This window comes from Dermacentor andersoni, chromosome 1 (genome assembly GCF_023375885.2).
Source record: "Dermacentor andersoni chromosome 1, qqDerAnde1_hic_scaffold, whole genome shotgun sequence".
In the NCBI taxonomy this organism is placed as follows: Eukaryota; Metazoa; Arthropoda; class Arachnida; order Ixodida; family Ixodidae; genus Dermacentor; species Dermacentor andersoni.
In genome coordinates this window covers 107,691,210-107,712,602 of record NC_092814.1, presented here as the reverse complement: position 1 = coordinate 107,712,602, position 21,393 = coordinate 107,691,210, and the positions used below count along the sequence as shown (strand labels likewise).

At 44.4% G+C, this 21,393-nt stretch overlaps 1 protein-coding gene across 2 annotated transcripts in view; it reads right to left on the bottom strand.

Moving 5' to 3' along the window:
• Hnf4 (Hepatocyte nuclear factor 4) overlaps window positions 1-21,393 on the bottom strand; it is a 202,730-nt gene that overhangs the window by 4,576 nt on the left and 176,761 nt on the right. For both annotated transcript variants that reach the window (XM_055061879.2, XM_050193497.3), the window contains exons 3-5: window positions 14,390-14,505; window positions 4,834-4,983; window positions 1,728-1,968 (exon numbers count right to left, since the gene is read on the bottom strand). In XM_055061879.2, coding sequence (XP_054917854.1) covers window positions 1,728-1,968; window positions 4,834-4,983; window positions 14,390-14,505 — 507 coding nt within the window. The remainder of the gene's footprint in view (window positions 1-1,727; window positions 1,969-4,833; window positions 4,984-14,389; window positions 14,506-21,393) is intronic.

Below are 21,393 nucleotides of genomic sequence, written 5' to 3'. Positions count from 1 at the left end.
CCAAGAGCATTTGAAAACCAGTAACTCCATAGAGAAGTGCAAGTGACAGCACGATTTTTTTAGAAAGCCAGTTAGTAGGTGAACACACCAATCAAGTATCCTCCTATATGGAATCACTAATCCTGCACGCGTCCCGGAAAAACATTGTTGGCTGAGTGCCCGTTTCTCTTACCACTGTATCACTTAATAATCATTGCCGATGCCCTCAGGCTGATGCTTGCACGCTACGAAAATTCTGTTTTCTGCACTGAAGCCTCAAAAAAGGGGCCCACTGAAATGTGACCCAGTGGGATTGCCCAGGCCCCTAATCGTCGAGATGCTAGACCTATGGGCAACAAGTACATCGGTAAGGCGAGTGCTAATGACTCTTTAGCGATTTCTAGAAGCGACTACATAAACATAGTGTATATCTACAGTGCATTAATTATAATCTTGTAAGCTGACTTTCTATGTTCATGTGTTTCTGTTCTATGTGACCTGACCTTATTTGCCTTTCTATACCAGACTTTTGTGCTTTTATTGTAACCTGTCCTCATGTGTATTTTTGTGACCTTTGTACAGTTCAGGCTTGTGCAATGCACCGACGCGGATCTTTCTACGTTTTTATTAATATGTAATCACTCAATCTATAAAAGAGCAGCTGCTGCAAAATATTTGAGCCCACATCTCCTAAAACCTAAACATAATAAGGCCTCATATTTTTTTTCCTTTCCATCTAGTATAAGAAGCAGCAAACACAGCATGAGATATACCGAGCTTTTCGTCCTATTTCAAAGCCAGGACAATTTTTTTTATCCATCACCTGCAGCACACAGTGCTACTTTGCCTCTGACATTCTGCCTGATTAGGGGAAAAGCGGAAATTTTCTCGCATGACTGATCGCAACGTCAATGAAATATTTACCAAAATCCCAATAATTTTGTATTTGGTTAATTTAATTGCTCATTTTAGCACTCATGTTGCAACTGCGGGAATGAAGTGAGCCAATGCTTACCATCATTCAAATTATTCTTTTACCAAAAGGCTTTCGAGTCCTCACCTTTTCTTCCTTTTGTGTTAGTTCCTACTTTAGATAATAATAATAATAATAATAATAATAATAATAATAATAATAATAATAATAATAATAATAATCTGTTAGGCACAGCGGTACAGTACTCACGAGTATTCTAAATTCCTTGAACACCTGTGGCCCTTTTCATTTGCGCAATTCTAACAAGTGCCTCAAGCAATCAATGAAAAGCTGTTCGGCAGATGCTGGTTCAACGGCTCATAACAATTATGATATGTCGCCAGTCGCCGGTGCTTCCAGTAATTCAGGTCAAAAGCAGAAGTCTAGGAGGGACAGGCGATGTTTCTTTAATCGACTAAGTCTGGTACGTCACTGAAATTGTCCATACTAGATGAAAACGTACTCGTGCACTCGAGCGTACTTATTAAACGCTTTTATTTTGTTTTTGTTTTGTTTTTTCTTCTTTACTGAGCTGGATGGGGTAATGGGGGGCGTACATTGTGCGCTTTGGCCGAACAGAGCAGCGATGATTCGCCCCTTCTGCCAGCGTCAAACCACCCTCGAAGCCCGGAAGGCTAAACAATCGTCACACATTCTGTGAAAGCATGCGAGCTGAACGCGATCACGGCAGCATGTTTTGTTGGGCCCACCCGGTCGCGACGAGTCAGCGAGCGACAGCAAGCAGCCAGGTGCACCGACGGTGGCGTCAGCTCACTTGGATCGAAGAAGACGATGGCTCGCAGGCAGGCGAACTCGGTGTCGTCGATCTGCACCTCCCTAAGTGTGGTGACAAGCTCGTCCATGATGCGCGCCCCGATACGGCTGATCTCAACTTCGGACGATACTCGCGGGATGATGAAGTCGTTGCCCAGCAGCAACACGTTCTTTATGTGCATCGAGCGTCGCGCCAGGCCCAGCAGGAGGTGCTCACCCGCGTGCGCACGCAGCAGCGCCACCTGGGACGGCACGGTGCCATCGCAGTGAGTTCTGAGAACAAAAGAAAGAACAGCGTCTGCCTTTCGCTAGTGAGTGACTCACGTCAAGTGGGGGGAGTGGAGGCGGGAGGGGGGGGGGGCGACCGAATGAGGAAATGGGGAATGGGAGAACGAAGTTATAATAACCTCTCGATCGCTACGCTAACTACTCCATGCGGCACATGTATATGACAGAGAAAAACAGTGCGGAGAAACTCGTACGCGCAATTACCCCAAAGTCCTCAAATGGACCAGGGAATAATTCCGTAGCTACATTTATCAAGACCCAGAACCGACATTTATCGAGGCCAGGATTCTGAACCGCGCCCGGTCGCAATCAATCGCATTGCCAGATCTCGGAGGGCTCACGCGCTAGCGCTCCGGAAGTTTTTCCGAAGGGATTACGTGAAGTAGTTTACGTTGCTACACAGGCGAGATGTTAAAGTATCTAAAAACTAGGCAACAACATATGCCGTACCAGACTAATACCATCAGTGAGCGAGCACAATGAAATCAGTTTATTTGACACCATGTACAACAAACTGATGGTAGGACTGCAGGTAAAAGCTGCAGTTATGCAGCTTGACGAGCCCACAGCCGGTTAATTGAGTCGGTGAACTTCTTAGAGGCTCCTCATCGGCCTCGCTGTGCGATACAACGGTAGCTCTCTAACTTTATTCAACCTACAAACGTGATAATGTGCCATAATTCGCTAAGGTAAGCGCTATAAAAGTGAAATTGAAATACGATCCATGTGTTCCTATTGAATATTATACGGTGCTGAGTAAAGATCCACCGCAGCTCACAGGCTGCATCTATAGAAATCTTCCTACATTAAATGAGTGTGAAATATTATGTCTCTAAGTTTATGCCAGCCCTTAAGACAGGCCTCACCAAGTAAAGGCCTCACCTTTTTTATTTCCTCTTTTTTCTTTCCTCTTTTTCCATTTCTTTTTTTTTCACGTGACGCGTTTTTCAAATTGGTCTTTAAAAGTATGTTGTCCCTGTGACAGGCAGTAGAGCAGCAATTAGAGCCTGTCATCTGTAACAAATAAGGCGATCGTTTTTCGGTTTGTTGATGTGAAACGCCTTTCGTTTCGGTCAGCATAGGGGGTCGCTTGCTAAAACCGCATGTGACTAATACATGTTATAGCAATATCGCTTACATCTTCGCAACCCACGCGCCTTACTTTGGCATCGCTGCGTAGAGGAAAGAAACTCTATCATACATGTGTCGCGTGCGCCAGATGACGCCGTTATCAGGTCACACATGATGCAATCGGAGCTAAATTTACCTTCGCCTGCGCCTTTCAGAGAGGCGTAGCACGTCAGTAGATTTTTCCATCTCAGCAGGAATAGTCGCGTTCGAGAAAGCCTACTATACCATAGTAGGCACTATTTATCAATCTCGCACTAGCGCTCATCAGGAGTTGTAGGGCGTACAAATGTGCAATTTGTTACAGAACTTTCCCGCTTGCTCGCTTGTGACTACTCCCCCCCCCCCCCCCCCAGTCTGCGTTCGACACATACGGTTCAGAAGTGGTGTGAAGAGACTCGGGCAGCAAGACGAAGGAATAACCAACACCTTCTACCACGGCAGAACTTGCCCGTCTCTAGCGCAAGCGCAGGACCTCCAACAATTAACGAGTAAGGCGGACTCAAGCGGCCCAGAGCAGTTTTGGGCGCCGCCAGTAGGGAAGCCATTTCTTTACCCATAGTGCGCAAACACCCTCCGCCAAACAAACGGGCCCATTACGAATATGGAGCGAGCACGATTGCAAATCAGACCGCGAGACGCCCCCAGACCACGAGACGCCCCGGCATAACTTAGGCATGTAAGTTTTCCAATGCGTGAGTAAATCTAGCTTGCGCATTCGGTTACGTCCATTTCTGTACCCTAGTTGTCATACACCGTCTGGAGCACCCACAAGACGTTCGACGTACGTATCTCACTGCGGCTGCGTCGCTGATGCGACTCACAGGATTTTGTTTTCGATTTGCGATACTTTGTAGGTCCTAGTACTATACAGACGCATGCACATATACCTATATGTGCATATAAGATATAATACATGGATGTCTGCATACCGCTAAAGATAAAACACAAATGCCTAAGTGAAAAATCAACGACACCGTCTACAAATCGAAAAGTGTGATTTACAAATAGACATTAGTAGCGCTGTAATATCAAATTCGCCTTGTCCAAATAGGAGCCCTCCAGGGTCGTTATAGTTTCTGTACCCGCTAAACAGCTTTTCTGTACTTTGCAACGCTTGACCTCTCAGGGTCCTGCCAGGTCAAGCATTTCATCACTTTGATATGTGTACACTTACGCCCATATGCGTAGGTGTGTGCACATCAAACAGGTGAAATGCGTGAATACTTGCACAGCTGAACATAATAAACGCTTTTGAGTTGACTACTCATAAATACCGTCCACACATTTATAAGTGGGATTCCCAAATTCACGCTGTTATATAAGTCTGCAAACAGGGAACTTCATAGCATTTTTGTAAACAGGGTGTGACCTTTTCTTTATTGTTTTCGGAAGATTCCCTTGCATTCTTGTGAATATTTCCTACATTTTTTTACATCTTCTTAAATATCGCGCTTTTATTATTCAGATATGACCTATCTATCGTCGCCCTATAACTTGAACATCTCAAAACTAAATAATTTAATCATTTCTAGAAACGTTTCTAGGTATTGCCATTGTGTACTGAATCTTGTACAGGAAAAATGGTGAATTCGCTGAGCACCCTTGTTAACTTGGACCGGAGACACTATTGTTCTGACACATAACGTTTTCAATGTCAATAATTAATCCGTAAATGGCAGCGTACTTGCCTGGTCTTCTATTGAAAGTTCCGTGAAGGAGGGGACCGACTTTGCCCAGTCAACGAGAATGAGAAGTTGCTGCTTCATGGATTCGCACACGTCGCCAATGTTGGCAACTTTTTTGTTTGTGATGTTGTATTCGCTTACAGGAGTGGATATCTGCAAAAGGCATAGCAAAGCGTGCCACTGTTCTCAGTCTGTGCGCATAATTTTTAGTGCAACACTGGATAAGTTTGGCGCTGGAGATTTCTCCAAAAATTATGCCTCGCAGGAAGATAAAATTAGTCAGGTAGACTGAGAAGAAATAAACAAGCCTTTATTATTACACAACCCTAGCACGGTGTTATCGATATATAGATAACAACATCATCGATAATTGAAGCTTTCGCCAGTATCTCGACTCTTCCACTGCGCGTAGCATATATATACACACACACACACATATACGTATACATATATACACACGTATACACGTATACAAGTATACACAAACACACAATCACACACACACGCACACGCATCAATATATATATATGTCTGTAATATCGAGAAAACAGGCGAGATAGGGCCACTTTTTATGTAATTACTTGTTTCATGTTTTGTATTCAGCCCTAAACAATTAACAAAACCAAACACCGGAACTTCTTAGCGTATCAACATGGCAAACTATGACTTAGAATCACAACAACATCAAGTAAGTGCACTGGCAAATAACGATGAAAATGATAAAGAAAATGCGCAAGTAATGCTATACGTAGAAGTTCACAGTTTGAGAAAGCCCTTCAGGCAGCTCACGAATGCGTCGTGATCAGTAATGCATGCGATGCCAGCTGGGACCAGATTCCATTGACGAACGGCTCGAAGATGCATTAAAGGAAAATTCGGATTACTATAAGCGAAAATAGGTTCTAGTTCAAGTTCGTGATGGAAGAGGTGGGCTTATTTGACAGGTGAGCTAGCGCATGGAGAACGATAATGGTAAAGCCTATGAAAAAAAATAAAAGTGCGAGTAGCCAGCGTTTTTTGATGCATTAATTGACAGCTTATTTCCGTTACGCTTGATGTTCCCGCATAGCTTTCTCTCTCTCTCTCTCTGTGTGTGTGTGCGCGCGTGTGTGCGTGTGCGTGTGTGTGTGTGTGTGTGTGTGTGTGTGTGTGTGTGTGTGTGTGTGTGTGTGTGTGTGTGTGTGTGTGTGTGTGTGTGTGTGTGTGTGTGTGGTGAGGCATATATGCTCGATGTGTGTTTGAAATGAGGTACGCATATTCCATTTTCCAGCGTACGAAGGCCGGCGCATCCTATTTTGTAAGCAGGAACATTCAAGCAGGGCTTCATCCAAACAGGCAGATAACGGTCGAGTGGGAAAAAAGTGTGAGGTGTGTTGGGAGGGAGGGAGGGGGGAGGTGAGCTTATGGTCAATTTTGTGAGTGTTATGCATTTTCTGCGCAAACTCAAAACTAAAAGTTACGTGCCAGAAGTGCCGCGATGTTTCAAATAGGGTGAGAGGGAGGGGAAGACCACAGGAGAGAGGTCTCTCCCTACCCTGGAGAGCAGAAGAGAGATATGCAAGAGCACTGCGATATGTTCCAGCGTGTAAGCAAACATAAAAGAAGTGCAGAGGAAAAAGGACTGAAAAGGTAGAGCGCTCTACATTTTCTGTCGTCCATTTTTGTCTCTGTACCTCTTCTTTTCTTCTAGCGCGCTAAAGCATGAGCCCTATAACGTAAAACTATTCCAATGTGTTTTTATTCCAATCTCCTGACGTCAAGTTTGCGTAACCGCCGACGCAAGCATCTGGCGGTCACCCGCCGGGTTCTCTGAACAGACCAATCAAACGCTCTCCTCGATCATGGGAGGTCACTTTTGTTTGCTTGAAAAACGAATAACATTGCCTACACTGAGCGGCTTGTCTTATCTCATTGGCTCACAAGAGCCGAGGAGCACGCTCAAGTGGAGAGGGATTCGATAGGGCCGAGCCACTGCACTGAAAATCGATAACTGGTTGAAGAGGGTGGTGCCGGCGTCTGCGATTGGTCCGCTTTCCCTTACTTAGCTTGCGGGGGCTCGTCGACAATCGCGGTGGCATGCAAAGGAAGCATAAGAATGACGCTAAAACGGATCCTCAGCAAAGGAGAGCTGGCAGACCGAGGTCGTAAACGGGCCGAAAGTGCTCGAAAATGTTACACGGCCACGTAGAAAGTTTTATTACACGCAAATAAACCCATGCTCTTCGACAGGTGCGAGTCGCCAGTGCCTGAGCGATCGGCGGCGGCCATCTTTTATTCGTTTCGGAACGGGACAGCCTGCGGCTATTCAGAAGAAAATTCAGTTTTGTTCGGCGTATTAATGCATCTTTATCGCGTACACGTCACTTTGACGCGGTGAGTATTTGCGGTTTTGTGACGTCGTGTGAGAGGCAGGTGAAGTGGCCGCAGCCCGAAAACTTTTGACCAATGGCCGAGGGCTAATGGCAAAGAGGGGTCGAATCAGAAATAACTATTTTTCTTTTGTTCGGTCAAATCATGCAGAATCCGTGTGTACACGTTATATCAGATGGGGCGCTATCGCGGTTTTCGTGACGTCGCATGACAGACAGGTGAAAGGGGATTGATCCAAAAAGTTTTTGACCAATCGCGGAAGGCTTGATTGCCAAATTGGAATAGAAAAGTTTGGAATAGTTTTACGTTATAGCGCCCCATGTCTTTGTCTTAATTCCAACTAGGCCAACTCTCTGCCTTAAACACTACGTTCAGCGCCAATAAAGCGGTTCCGGTGATCTCCAATGCGGTGTGCACTACCGCTTCGAGAACATTAGGAAATGCGTCCACCGACCACCCTACGTTTACCTTTTGTTTTTGTTTCTCCCCTTCAGACCACGCATTCAACACCCGACCAATGGTCACGTTCACAGACGGTGCTGTTATGTTACGTTTATCACGCGGCCATGGTAAACCAAAACGTAATTAACCACTCGGAACCAAAAAGCGTCGAAGAATAACAATGTGTAGATCACGTTTTTGATTTTTACATAATTCTCTGTGATTAGCAAATGACGTTTTATAGCTGAAAAGACAAAAGAAAAATGAGGCCTAAAAATGTATGTCTGCAAAAATCCGAGGCAAATCAAGTCAATTTCTTTCTCTTATTTTATTTTTGCTTCGGCTGCCGGCCATATGTAAGATCAAGCAACGGTAATAAAAGCCCACGAGCACAGTAATTTCCGCCACTGAACTGCTGTGCCGCCATATCATTCGTGCAAGAACTTCGCATTGATTCGCTTAACATTGGGAACCGTTCCGCAGGTGACTCGTAAATAATCGTCCAGTAAATGAATGATATAAGCACCATGTTTCATGATAATAATTGGTGATCGCTTCCCAAAACTAATTAATTTTAACTGAGGGCAATGTATGCATAGCTTTGTAGCTAAAAAACGGTTGCCTTTGCCACTATTAGTAATTGCTCAGGAAATGTACAATAGCAAGTATAGAATTTACCAATTAAATAAAATCTGTGCTCTTTCAACTCACTCCCGTAGGTTATTTTGACCAACAAGTCTTCTTTTTCTTCTGCTTTTGCGTTTCATCGCAGCATTGAGGGGAAAACAATCTTTGTTCTCTTCGACCATTCAGAATATAGCAACGCTTCTTCCAGCGTTCTGTAAACAAACTGTGATGAACTCCGAGGTAAGTTAATTTCTCGCCTTATGAATAAAAGAACAGAATCACAGGCATTTATAAAATATGATATTTACAACTTTAACATCAACTGTTAAACCATCTCTCTTATTGTATTTGTTTGTTTGTTTTAAGCGACCATCGTCAAACAGTTGAGATCGTTTGCTATGGCGTAGTGAAAGCAGAAAAGCTCATTCTGTTAAAACAAAAAGTGAATATACAAGTGAGGTGAAATATGTACATTCCTTCCGTTCAGTTACAAGCGCTCCGATATGTTATCCGTAAGAGCCTGGTAACTCATAGTACCTATATACTACCGGTAATATCCTGGCACCTGGGTGAAAATATAAAAACAATAACTTGGACAATGACAATGACGCCCTCTTATTTCTTATACATATATTCGTCACGCCATAATCATCTAGCATTATTAATTTCTATCTCGGTTTTCGGCCCCATCCGGCGCCTCCTGATACGCTGACGTCTTTCTTTTTTCCACTTCCCAGTGATTAAGTGTGGCGTCCCTTCCTAATGCGGAGAGTGGGCGTATCGCCATTGGCTTTGTTGACTTTTGTCACACATGTTGCTATCTGCGCCGATGATATCACACGTTGAAAGGAAATCGCTCAAATTTGTGATTTTTGGCAAATAAGATCTGCAAAAGCCTCCAAGGTGGAGAAAGGTTCATGAAAGGGAAAAACTGTCATCCATCCAGAATGTAGCACGAAATTACGTACTAAGGTAACCCACACAGGTTTCTCAGAGAGAAAGCTTGCAGTATATATATTTCTTGTCTGGGGATCGAACCACACGACTCAGGCCGGTTGCTCTACCGTTCGAGCTAACCAGGCGGGTAGCAGGCTCCAGCGCAAGGCCCGACAATTCGCAGCGTAAGGACACTAAATATGCGACAGTATGTCGGGCGAATGACAATTTTTCCCTTTCAAATTAGTGATCCGCATGCGCAAATCATACTCCGGCCTTGGCTTGAAATTTTTCCCCCTTAGTAAGAGAAACGCTAGCAGCATTACAAACACCGAAATTATTCTAAGCGAGTAACCTGGCATAATATTTCTCTTTTAGTGTAATTTCATGTATTTCTTAACCTTCATCACTCAATTCCTCCTCACTGGGATGTTTAGCGCTCGCGTAGTTCGATTCCCAGTCGTGGTGGCGGCATTCCGATGGAGATGGAACGCAAACTGAATGCAACATAAAAAAAATTAAAAAAAGAACAAGACGAACGCTCATGTACTGCGCTTTAACCACGCGCTTTAATAATAAAAAATCCGGGCGGCCGAAAAAATAGTGGGGTACTCTAGAAGGGTATCGCAATAACTGTAAGTTGTTTTGCGACTTTTGAATCCCGCTATTTCAATCTAGTCTTCGCGTATACAAAATACATATCAAAGAAAACTCGACGCCGACCACGTGACGGAAGTCTTACAAATAGTTATAATCGCTGACAGCCTTCCCATTGTGGTGGTTGCAAAAAACATTAGAGATAAAAATAAACAACGTACAAGAAATTTTTGTCTATACATTGAGAATAACAGAAACACCAAGTCACTCCGCTATAATTTCTACGTCATTTCTTACAGCCTGTCATTACTTTCTGTGAGTTGCATGGGCTGCGATGTACAATGGGTTGATTTGAACTCTTTGAGAAGGGTGCGTTTAATGCCTCCTGATTCTCATTTACATCTTATAATCATATTCTATCTTGTTTGTATGTTCAATAGAACCGGCCTAACTTTACATGTATTGTTTAGCTAAGCAAGAACGGAGTCACGGGGCTATAGTCTGTGCTTAAAAACGAAAGAAGCAGCGTAAAAAGTATTCAGAGTTCCTGTCAATATTACGCGACCTATACATAACGCGAGGCTTACTCAACGCGGCATGTCATTCGATATGCGGAAGTGAAGCGCGACTCGCGGCATAAGCATGAACTGCCAACATGCTGATAGGACGAAAAGCGCTGCGGTGATTTCGCAACGGCAGTGCTAGAAAGAGGGACGAAGCGGCCACGAGACGCACACACGGTGTCGATAAGCGAGAGAAAGTGACCGTCAGTGGGATGACACTCCTGGAACAGTGCCAGTCATAGGAAAACAGGGTTATGCAGCTTTGAGGTGCGATAGCACCCGCGAGGATCACTGTTGTGTGATAAAACGCGACGACCGGTACTCCACACTCCTTTCGCAACTCTTGCCTCACCGTTTGGCACCCATAAACTTGCACTCTTTATGCCAGCATCAAAGTAAGTGCGCCCGATTTAACGCAGACGCACTTTCAAAGACCACTGAAACCGACAAGCGTGGATGTCCACGAGCGAAAGTTCGAACGGAGCCATTTGACCTTGTGGACTTGAACGCGCGTTTTCTACAATGTGCCTTTAAAACGAGCGTCTGACGGCGATATTGCGCACACAACCGAGGTGTACGGTTTCCATCACTGCTTTGCCGCAATTCTCCAAATGCGCAGGGAAAGCATCGGCACTTTGGTTGCTTCGGCTCTGCCCTTTTCATTTTGTTAGAAACGATATTGGTGGTCTGGGTGATTGGCTGGCTGAAATACACAACCCTTCTTGACAACGCAATCTCTGTGGCTATTTAAGTTCATGGCAATATTAGGCTCGGACATTAAATGTGAAAGGTGCCAGTGCAAGAACAAAGCACGCAGGAAGCGCAGAAGAAAAGCACGTGTAATGTTTATTCTTGCCCGATCTCGAGGTGTGCAGTATATGCACAGATATCCGCACATCAAGACATGATACATGAAAAAAAAAACATGAATGAAAAAAGCATGATGGAAGCCACAGAATGTTCGGGCAGTTGAAGTTGCACGTTGTGCGTTGTTCAGAACGCATGCATAGCACACACGCGCTGTGAAGGAAAGTTGCGTATCTAAGTGTCATAAGACCTCAATCAGGGACAGATGCAGACCTCATTCAGGGACAAATAGCTGCTCTCACAGAATCCAAGTCGTGACAAAGGACACTTTCATTCAGGACAGTCCTAGAGGTCTCAAATGAGAACACCGCAGCAGAACACAGCACTGCGAGCTTCTCTATTGGGATGGACGAAGGAAACATAATAGGAGGGACCATGGCGTCAAGCAGCTATCCTTGGAAAGCCAACCTAGACGCCATCCTTCCCTTCCTTCGGGGCCTACCTGCTGCAGGCTCTTGGCAAATAGGCCGTTAAAAGCTGCCGTACCTTTCAAGGCATTGTTTGTTTCCTGGTAGCTTTTAGTGACGCCGTCGTTACGATCAGCCCTCGCCCCTGCTCTCCACTCTCGACTTGGCTCTCCGCTCCCCCATGCTCTCCGATCGCGCGGCGTCTCGAAAGTAGCGCTTGCCTATCAGGTGGTGACGGCCTATTTCACATGAGCCTCTTCTTTATATTTCTTTTTATGACTTGGCGTCAAAATTGTCACGTGACGCTACCGCCTAGTATTTTTTCCTCCTTCATGCCTATAGGCACGCACAAAATTTGTGCCATTGTAAGCGGCACTCATAAACCGATCGAGCGAAGGCTTTGAGAGAGGAAAGGAAATATATATATACCAAATTTCCTTATCTTTGTGTTAATCCAGCGATCAACTGGATCTTTACCGACCACTACGATCACAAACGCCCGCGGATTGCTGGTCGGCTTCTTACTGACTTAGCATGGCTTTGTATTAAACGATGTATTCCCCTTAAAGTCCTACAAATCAAATTACAAAAAAAGGAATTAAAAAATTGCGTTGAATATGTACTAGATAATTTTTATCGGATTCCCCTTCCCCTTCACCTTATGGTGAAGAGGAAAGGGAAATTTTTATTGTTCTCGTTCTTTTATTGAAATTTCAGATTTCCTTACTTTTGTATGCACAACACGTAGATAACCATGTACAGCAAAACACGTGCACGAACAAAATATGGCAAATCAGCGCGCTTTATGAAGTAACACGAAATAATTAGCTTCTATTATTGTTTTCCTGTTTTGCTCACCATACTGCGTTACGTTTTTTTTTTCACTTTTACTTTTTATTTTGGCTTTTCGTTTTTTCTTACTGCCACGCAACCCCAGGCCGACTATCACGGTGGGCTTGTTCCTTTTTCTTATAAACGTCATCAACAGTTTATCAACATCATCATCATCGTATAGTGTGAGCTGCGTATGAATGAGTGCAAACTGATGCAAGGTGCAAATTATATATAGTTCGACGGAGTTTGACCAGCTTGATCAAAACACCGCATAGAACTTCCCTCTCCGGAACAACGCAAGCGGAAGAAGATGTCGCGAAGAAGTGGTTTTCTTAAGGAGGGCCAACCGTTGGGTGAGTTGGCCGTGCATAGCTGATGAGGGGAAGCCAAAGAAAAGACGCCTAGCGCTTGTGTTATAGATATATTGCGCTAATATTGTTGCGCTAATTACTCCTATACTTCCTTTCGCGCTAACTGCTTTCATCATCTTTCTTGCGCTAACTGCCCTTTCTGCCGTATTCACACTATCGCTGACGCCAACTAGCGCGTTGAGACGATTAGCAGGAGCGTCACGTCGCATAGCAACAATTTGCTTTAGAAAGCTAGATCACGCGCTCCCACGCCACAAATGCAGGAATGGAAAGCGCGAATAATTGTCAACGTCACCCTTGTCCTTCGCGCGCGTCACGTCAGATAACAAGTTGCTGATAAATGTGAGAGAATGCCAGTTTGCTCCACACACACATGCATGCACCTTCGGGATTGGGCCTGGTCGTAACGGAGCAGGTTTTAGCGTTTCTTTGTCGGAGCAGTCATTGCATCGCCCTTGCCGTCATACTATCGTCGTCGCCTCGCTATCTGTCGTCATGCGCACGTCCCCGTCCCTCCGGCACCTTCTCGCCTTACACAAACACGGTGGTCTCTCCCATAATGCTTTGCATAGCCGCAAAAGGAACTGGACAGCCAGCTCCCCGCAAAATGCTTCCAATAACATAGATTCCTGTAGCGCGTGGCATCAGAATAATTTTCTTTTTTCATACATGATTGTAGTCAAATGCTTCCAAAGACGAGTTTATCTATTGAATTCAAGATGCCTTTTCTTTTTCGGCGGAAATCGTGGAGTTGTGCAGGAATAATCACGCCTAAAGAATACATGCCTATGCAACAGAACGCTGTGCTGCAGGATCGAACTCTAAAAACGGTGACTGCAGCTCGTCAAGCGACCACAGCGAAGGCCGACAAAACAGCGAGAGTTGTAGTATGCCAATGCTTCGGAGTGTGCATTAAAATGTAAAAAAAAATGCATGAAAAAGTATAAACATGTACTCGAAGGGAAAGGCAAGACAAACGCGGCCATAATGAAACAAACAGCGCTCTAGGGGCATGATGCGTAAGGGGTCGTGCGAGGCGTGTCGAAAAAAAAATCCTTCCCCGACTTGTATATGTTTGAAACTTCAGTTTTTTCTTTAAAATTGGATGTGCAATAGGATTAGAGATTACTCAATGGGACTTTATAGTACTAGCTTTAAGTGGCACGGAAAAGCTACAAACATCCTTCAAAGCGCGGGAGTTTAGGAGAAGAATCTCTTTCTGAAAACGACTCAGTAATGTGAAGGAAAACAGGCAGGCGGTTATGGTATTTATGTATCTATAGGAAAAACGTTGACTCAGAGTGATGAATAAAACGAAGTCTATCCAGTAAATATTACGAGGAATTCGCTTATTAATTAGATACTCGCAGCCGCTATTGTTCAAATATTCAGATTCTATTCGAGGTATATAACTCTGGAATATGTTAATTTTTTTCGCATTTTTAACATATTCCAGAGGTACAATGTAATGCTACACCTGAGCTTCACTAGTTGTCACTCTATGAGTTAGGCCAGGAACAATAAAATCAAAGGAACAGGCACTCACATTTCTTGAGTACATTTCAGCGTTGAGTAGATTTGTGACTGAGAGTCCTGTTGAATTATTAGATTCGTCATAACTGGGCCTCCGGTTGCTGATACGGTCGCGTTCGTTTTGCACAGCTGCAAACAAGAGAGACAAAAAGAACACATTAGTTCAAGGACATGGCTACAACTCAAGCAAATGGAACACCCACTTTGTGCACGCGAGCAGACGCAGCCGTACAAACTCGTCCCGATCATGATATTAACCACGCGTGGCTTACTATTAACGGGTCTACGAAGCGTCACACAGACCATCTGGCGCGCATTAGATGCTACGAACGCATTATTAGCTCAAGCTTTAACGGCTGCCTAATGCAAAGATTTTTAAGTACGAACTCTATACATTACACTAAGTACCAACACATATATCCATGAAAAGGGCACCCTGTTTAAAGACAAATCTTAAACCGATTACAACAGCTCAGCATCACATCCATCGACATTCTTTAAAAAAATGTTTTTCACAGCCTGGCGTTAAAAAAAAACACTGAACTGTTTTACAAAGCGAAATAAGCTTCGATAGCCATTGTATATGGTGCTTGGACACTGTCTTCCTATATTCTCCGGTTTGCGATAATGAATGCACTGAACAGTAACCAACAGCAGAACAGGTCTCTAGTTTAAATATAAAACAATAACAAATGAAGAAGATAAGAACCTATTTTACACGTATACTTAAAAAATATGATCAGTAATTGGCCTGGAAGGTTCATTACTGCAATTCACACTGCGCCAGGTGTTTGACCGGATCCCAAGTTAAAACATTCAGCAATCTGAAAAAATAAACGTGAGAAAGGCTTCGCCAGTAATGCTTTAAAAAGTTGTGCAATAATTGGCTTTGACGGTTAATTGTTGCCAAGCTTTTGACCGAATCTGTGCAACATCTCCGCTATAGAAGGAAATTGAGCGCCAGGAAAACATACGTAAACAACAGAATGAATAACACAGAATAAAAATTCAGAAGTTTTCAGTTGTGCCCCAGCTATTCCAGTACCCTCTTGTCATCGGCTATAGTTCAACTTCATTTGTGCCACGACCCGAGAGGCATACAAAGTCGAAGCTGGTCAGACGCACCTTCTGAAACATAAAAGTCAGTACAGCTTTCTTGCTCTGTAGGCAGACCTGTGAAACTGAACGCCTGTCTCCAAATCTGTTCTGTGCTTCTGCACATGCTTTTAAAGATAAGATCTCCTTTGGCGACTTCACATATTCATATGTGAAGTCGCCATGTATGTATATGTGTTCACAATTCATATACTATATACGTCTACCGTGTCTTCTTTCTCGTTGACTTTAGTTGGCGCGCCCTTTTTCCCATCTTATCCAAGACAGAAAGTAGTAATTTAACTCCTTATATCATGCGAGCTGATTTCTGTGCACATGTATAACAAGCAAAGAGGAAAGCTGCACGCGATGTGACAACCTACGGAAGTGCGACGTTTGTACAAATGAAAGAATCTATGTGCTAGAAAATGGGCTTGTTCCTTCCGACGCAAAACAAAGTGCTTTGCATCGTCAGGGACGCGGAGTGGCACCCTTCATTCCATTCCCACTACAGTCCGGAAAGTGGAAGTCCCCGTCAATTGTACTCCTTTGAACTCCTCGGAATGGTGAGAGTTGAACCATTTCCACTTCCGGAGTGGCTGAGCTGAACCATTCCATTCCTCCAATTCAAGTAAATGAAACGCTTTCTCTACAATTGTTGACTACTTGCGCCCCCTTGCGTGCATCATAACTAAAACTTATTTTTGAGGTCTTAACAACATCACAAATAGCGTAACGCACAATTGTTTTGCCGAACGAACTGGTTCGTGACCCGTTATCTCTGCAGCGCGTTGTTGACTGTCACCTCTGCAATAGCTACGGTTTTAAAGCGAATCTTTCTTTTGCGAGCACTCCCGGACATTCCGGGCCCTGGCTGGGCGTTGCTGTCTTGCCAAATAGCTCACAGTTAAACAAACTCAGTGCCCTTCCACTCTGTGAAGAAGGTGAAGAAGGATGACCAGCGAAACTGCGTGTGCGGGCCCCTTAGTGGCGAACTGCACTTTCGCGGACGGGTCGGCCCGGCATTGCACCATCTTCGGAATCGGCGCACCTATGTGAAGTGCTTAACGCTTGCTTCACCTTCGCCGCGGGTCGGCCCGGCATTTCACTATCTTCGGTATCGGCCTATACGTATGGGGAGTTTTGTGTTGTTATGAATGGGGGTTCAATCCCATCGCTCGTGATCCGTTGTCAAGATTGGAGTCGGGCATGAATTAGAAGGTAGCTCGCCCATGCCGTCGTCCAACTTATCCACGATGAGGACGTTGATGAAGGGAAGGACTGCTTCTCATCGAGAACGAGGAATATGGGTTTATTTACAGTATATCAGTATATCAGTGTTATATCAGTCTAACACGACTGTTTGAGAAAGTACATCAGTCTAACATGACTGCTTGAGAGAGAGTGTCCTGAGCAGCCGCACAGCAGCGGTTTTTAAACACTCGGTCCTCCCCTGATACCCAGGTGAACGGAAACGGCCGTCCAAGCACCGTAGGCGAGTTGACCAGGCACCGTAGAGGAGAACGAGGCACCGTAGGGGCATTTATTCCCCGAACTGCAGCGCGCCCGCCGGCTGCCCATTGTCTGGCGTCTTGGTCGGCGCGTGGGAAGGTGTGTAAGTTGAAGTTCCCGCGGCTCAGTAACAATAGTTGGTCCGCCGAGCCAGTTTAGTTACAATGGCGACTTCGTCAAACTCGGCTCCAACGACGGAGAGTCGAGGACGCACGTATTGTTGTTCACACACAGTCGACTTAGTCACGCCATGGCTAGAGGTGTGCGGCGGCGCTCCCCAAATGTTGCCGCCATAGTCGCAACTGGGTGGCAAAACTTGCACTGCAGCTGGCCGTTCTTAACAGTGTCTACATACGGACACAATACTGGGAGTACTAGCCTTAATAGCTTCGCTGTAACATTGGCACGTGCTTGTGTTACCTAATTAATTAATGAGGTAATATAACACAAATTAATTAAGTAAGTAACGGTGTCGATGAACACGGGAGCAGTGGCACGAGCGCGTTCGCGCGGTAGCGCCGAGGTGCTCCAACGAGCCAGCTGTGGAAGAAGACGACGATGCTGGAGTCAATCCTGACGATGATAATTTAGTCTCTCCACACGGACACAATGCTGTGGGAACTGGCCCTTAACAGCTTCGCTGTAAAAAACGAATTACTGCCTTCTGGTGGGATCAAACCTCGGTCCTCCAGCACAGGAACCCGATACTATTACCATTAAGCCACAGTCAGTCTTTTTACATGATGCTTACTACAATGAATGAAACAGTGTAGGTGTAGAAACTATTTACAGTTATTATGGGTTTAATGGCACAAAGGCAACTAAGGCCATGCTGCGCCAGTCACAAGACAAAGGAAAACGCAACGTTAAAGCAGGTAAACCATTACATTATAGCTGGTGTAAATAACCAGCTTTCTCTAAAAAGTCGAACAGGTTAGTAAATGGCACTAAGGGTTCATCTGCCAGTAATACGGCAGGGTGTAATGGTATGTGTAAATTATACAGGTTGTGTAAAAAACTCCGTCTCTGTGTGTCGTTCTGTGGACACGTTATTAGGATGTGTATGACTGTAAGAGGTTCATGACATTTTGCGCAAATTGGTGGGTCTTCTTTTCGGAGGAGGAAATTATGCGTCAGGTGTGTGTGTCCAATCCGAAGTCGACACAAGATCACCTCGTAGAATCGTTGCTGGTGACTGCATGACTTCCACTAGCCAATTACATATTTAATAAGATGTAGCTTGCTGTTTAAACAGTGGTCCCATTCATGCTGCCATTTTGACGTCAAGGTCTTCCGAATCGCATTGATACTGTCTTTATATGGAAGTGTTGTATTTGTGACGTTTTTGTACGCTGCCATTGATGGGAATCTATCCGCTGTTTCGTTACCCGGTATCCCAGCATGGCTTGGTACCCACTAAAACTTAATTGATCTGCCGTATTTGTTTGACGTTAATACGTTTAAAATATCCCCTAACAGGGGTTCACATTCGCATTTCACGTGTAGAGCCTTCAGCACGCTTAATGAATCTGTATATATGACAGTGTTTTCAAGTTTGTCAGCAATGATCTTTTGAACTACCGTCCATATTGCGTATACTTCGGCTGTGTAAACAGAGGCATGCTGTGGTAATCGAATACTTGTTTCCTATTTTTCTGTTACGGCCCCCACACCCACGTGTTTTTTGGTTTTAGAGCCATTACTATAAAATTTCATGTAATCTTTATATTTGTCATGAAGAGCGCGGAATTCTTGTATAATGTGTTCCTGTGGTGCGTCTCTTTTCTTGTTAGTGTCCTCTTTCTTGTTGTGTTAACGTCCAGTCGCATAGCGGTGTGAAATCACACCACGAGGCCAAACGTTCTGCCTTTCTGACAACCTGGAGGACTTCTTGAGGGATGTCATAATCCCGACAATATTCCTCGTATCACAGGATAAGCGGCCTAATCATGTTTGGTTCATTCGTATAGTGTAAGCATGAGCTGCACTGTGTGACGATGTTATAGCATATGTGTTGTGGTGAGGACTGAATTCTGAGTATGTAGGAAGAAGTTAGTAGCACTCTGCGCTGCTGCAAAGGAGGCTCATTACAGTCTACGTATAAACTCTGAACAGGTGATGTTCTATAAGCGCCACTTGCCAGTCGTAGGCCGAGGTTGTGAACTGGATCAAATCGTCGGACGTAAGATTGTCTGGCTGAACCATATCTGTATGATGCTACCATAGTCTAATATGCTACGCATCAAAGTGCGGTAGATGTGTAGGAGGCATTTACGGTCAGCGCCCGAGCGCTTCCGGGACAGGAATTTGAGGATGTCAAGTGCATTGTTCGCTTTAATTTTACGGCTATTTAGGTGCGCGAGAAAGTTCAACTTTTTATCAAACAGGACACCCAGAAACTTGTGCTCTTGTTTTACTGGCAGTGTGGCTTCCTGTAGCTTAAGGATGGGATCTGGTTGTAGGCCTATTTTTTGTGTAAAGACAACACTAATAGTTTTTTCACTTGAGAAGCGAAAACCGTTTTCAGATGCCCACTGCGTTAGTTTGTTTAATGTAATTAGAATTTGCCGTTCGCAGGTTGCCATGTTCGATGCACGACACGCAATTTGTAGATGATCCACATGTAAAGAATGCATTACAGAGGATGGAATTACATTATTGACGGAGTTCATATTCCCCACAAACAATGTTGTGCTTAATACGCATCCCTGTGGCACACCATTTTCCTGAATGAATACACGTGACAGCACCGTTCCTAAACGCACTTGGCATGTTGGGTCCGACATGAAATCGGCTGGACATTTGAGCATTCTACCGCGTATTCCTAAATCTGCTAAGCACCTTAAAATACCGAACCTCCATGTTGTGTCGTACGCCTTTTCTAGATAAAAAAAAACCGTGAGACAGTATTGCTTGTGTAGAAAGGCCGCACGTATCTCGTGTTCTAGCCAGACTAGATGATCCGTTGTAGAGCAACCTTTCTTGTACTGATGATTATGGAGCAGGTTCTCGGATTCGAGGACGTATGTCAATCTCAGGTTTATAATGGACTCGCAAGACTTGGCAAGATAGCTTGTAAGTGCTATATGTCGGTGGCCGGTTGCTGTTGTAGGATGCTTTGCAGCTTTCAAGAAAGGGATTATAATGGCTTTTTTCCACTCATTCGGCATTTTTCCTGTTTCCCAGATTATGTTGAAAAAACGGCGTAAGTTCTTCACTGCTTTAGGAGATAAGTGTGCGAGCATTGCGTAATGTACGGGCGCTGTTTTTTGCCAGTAGTGAGTACTCTGTTGATTTCCGAGTGTGTTAAGGGGCCATTATATGGTGTCTCGAAACTTCCTGTCGTCGTAAGCTGTTGTTTTTCTGCTGATTGTTTATATTTTTGAAATACAGTGGAATAGCTTATTAAGCTTGATATGTTATGGAAATGCTGCCCTAATATGTCTGCTTGTTCTTTTAAATTCGTTTGCGTATCTGGGGCTGAGAGTATGTGGATCATGTAAGGAGCGTAGTCGCCTCTAAACTTACGAAGGTGATCCCACACTCTTTTATGCTAAATATGAAGGATACATACGTTTTCCAACACTGTCTTTCGGCTTGCCTGCGCGTGTACGTGGCTTTCGCCTTGGCTTTTTTTTTAAATAGACGAGGTTATCTTGTGTTCGCCACCACGGAAAGATACCCCACGCTTTGTTTTGTGCTTTTTTAGTTTGTGTGCATTCATTCGTCCACCAGGGTTTTAATTTTTTCCTTAGGAAGCCGGAGGATTGCGGGATCATCTGTTCTGCTGCAGCAAGTATAGAGGCAGTTATCGTTTCATTCATTTCGTCTGTCGTTTGATGATCTGATATGTCATCCAGACTGGCCTTTTTTCTGAAGACAGCCCAGTCTGCTAGACGGAGTTTCCAGCGGCGTGATCTTAATGGTACTGTAGGGAAAGGAGATGTTTTTTTTTTAAATAATGCCAGGCATATGTTCACTACCATAAGAAAAAGAAATAATTTACAATATTATGAGCACCAGATGGTCGGAACCAATGATTAGGCCCCAGTGACACGCACACTTCTATCGTGCCAACACCACCTATCTCTCTTGAGATCTTAAGGTGTCACACTGCGCAACAGGAGTGCGCGAGAGAACATCCATGCGAGCCAGTTTGTACCAAAGACGCAAGAACGATATCGGCAACTGTAAAGCTTAACCGCTTCACGAAACCTTCCCTTCATACAGATGACAACATGTGCGTTGGATCTGCATCATTGTTAAAAGAGGTCTCGTGTGAAACTTGGTTTCTGAAAAAAATCGCTCAGCCTATATGTGCTTTCAAAAGGATCATCAGCCCTCAAATTCAAAAGACACACTACGCGATCACACAGACGGTATAGTACATGCCTATACATATATACAAGA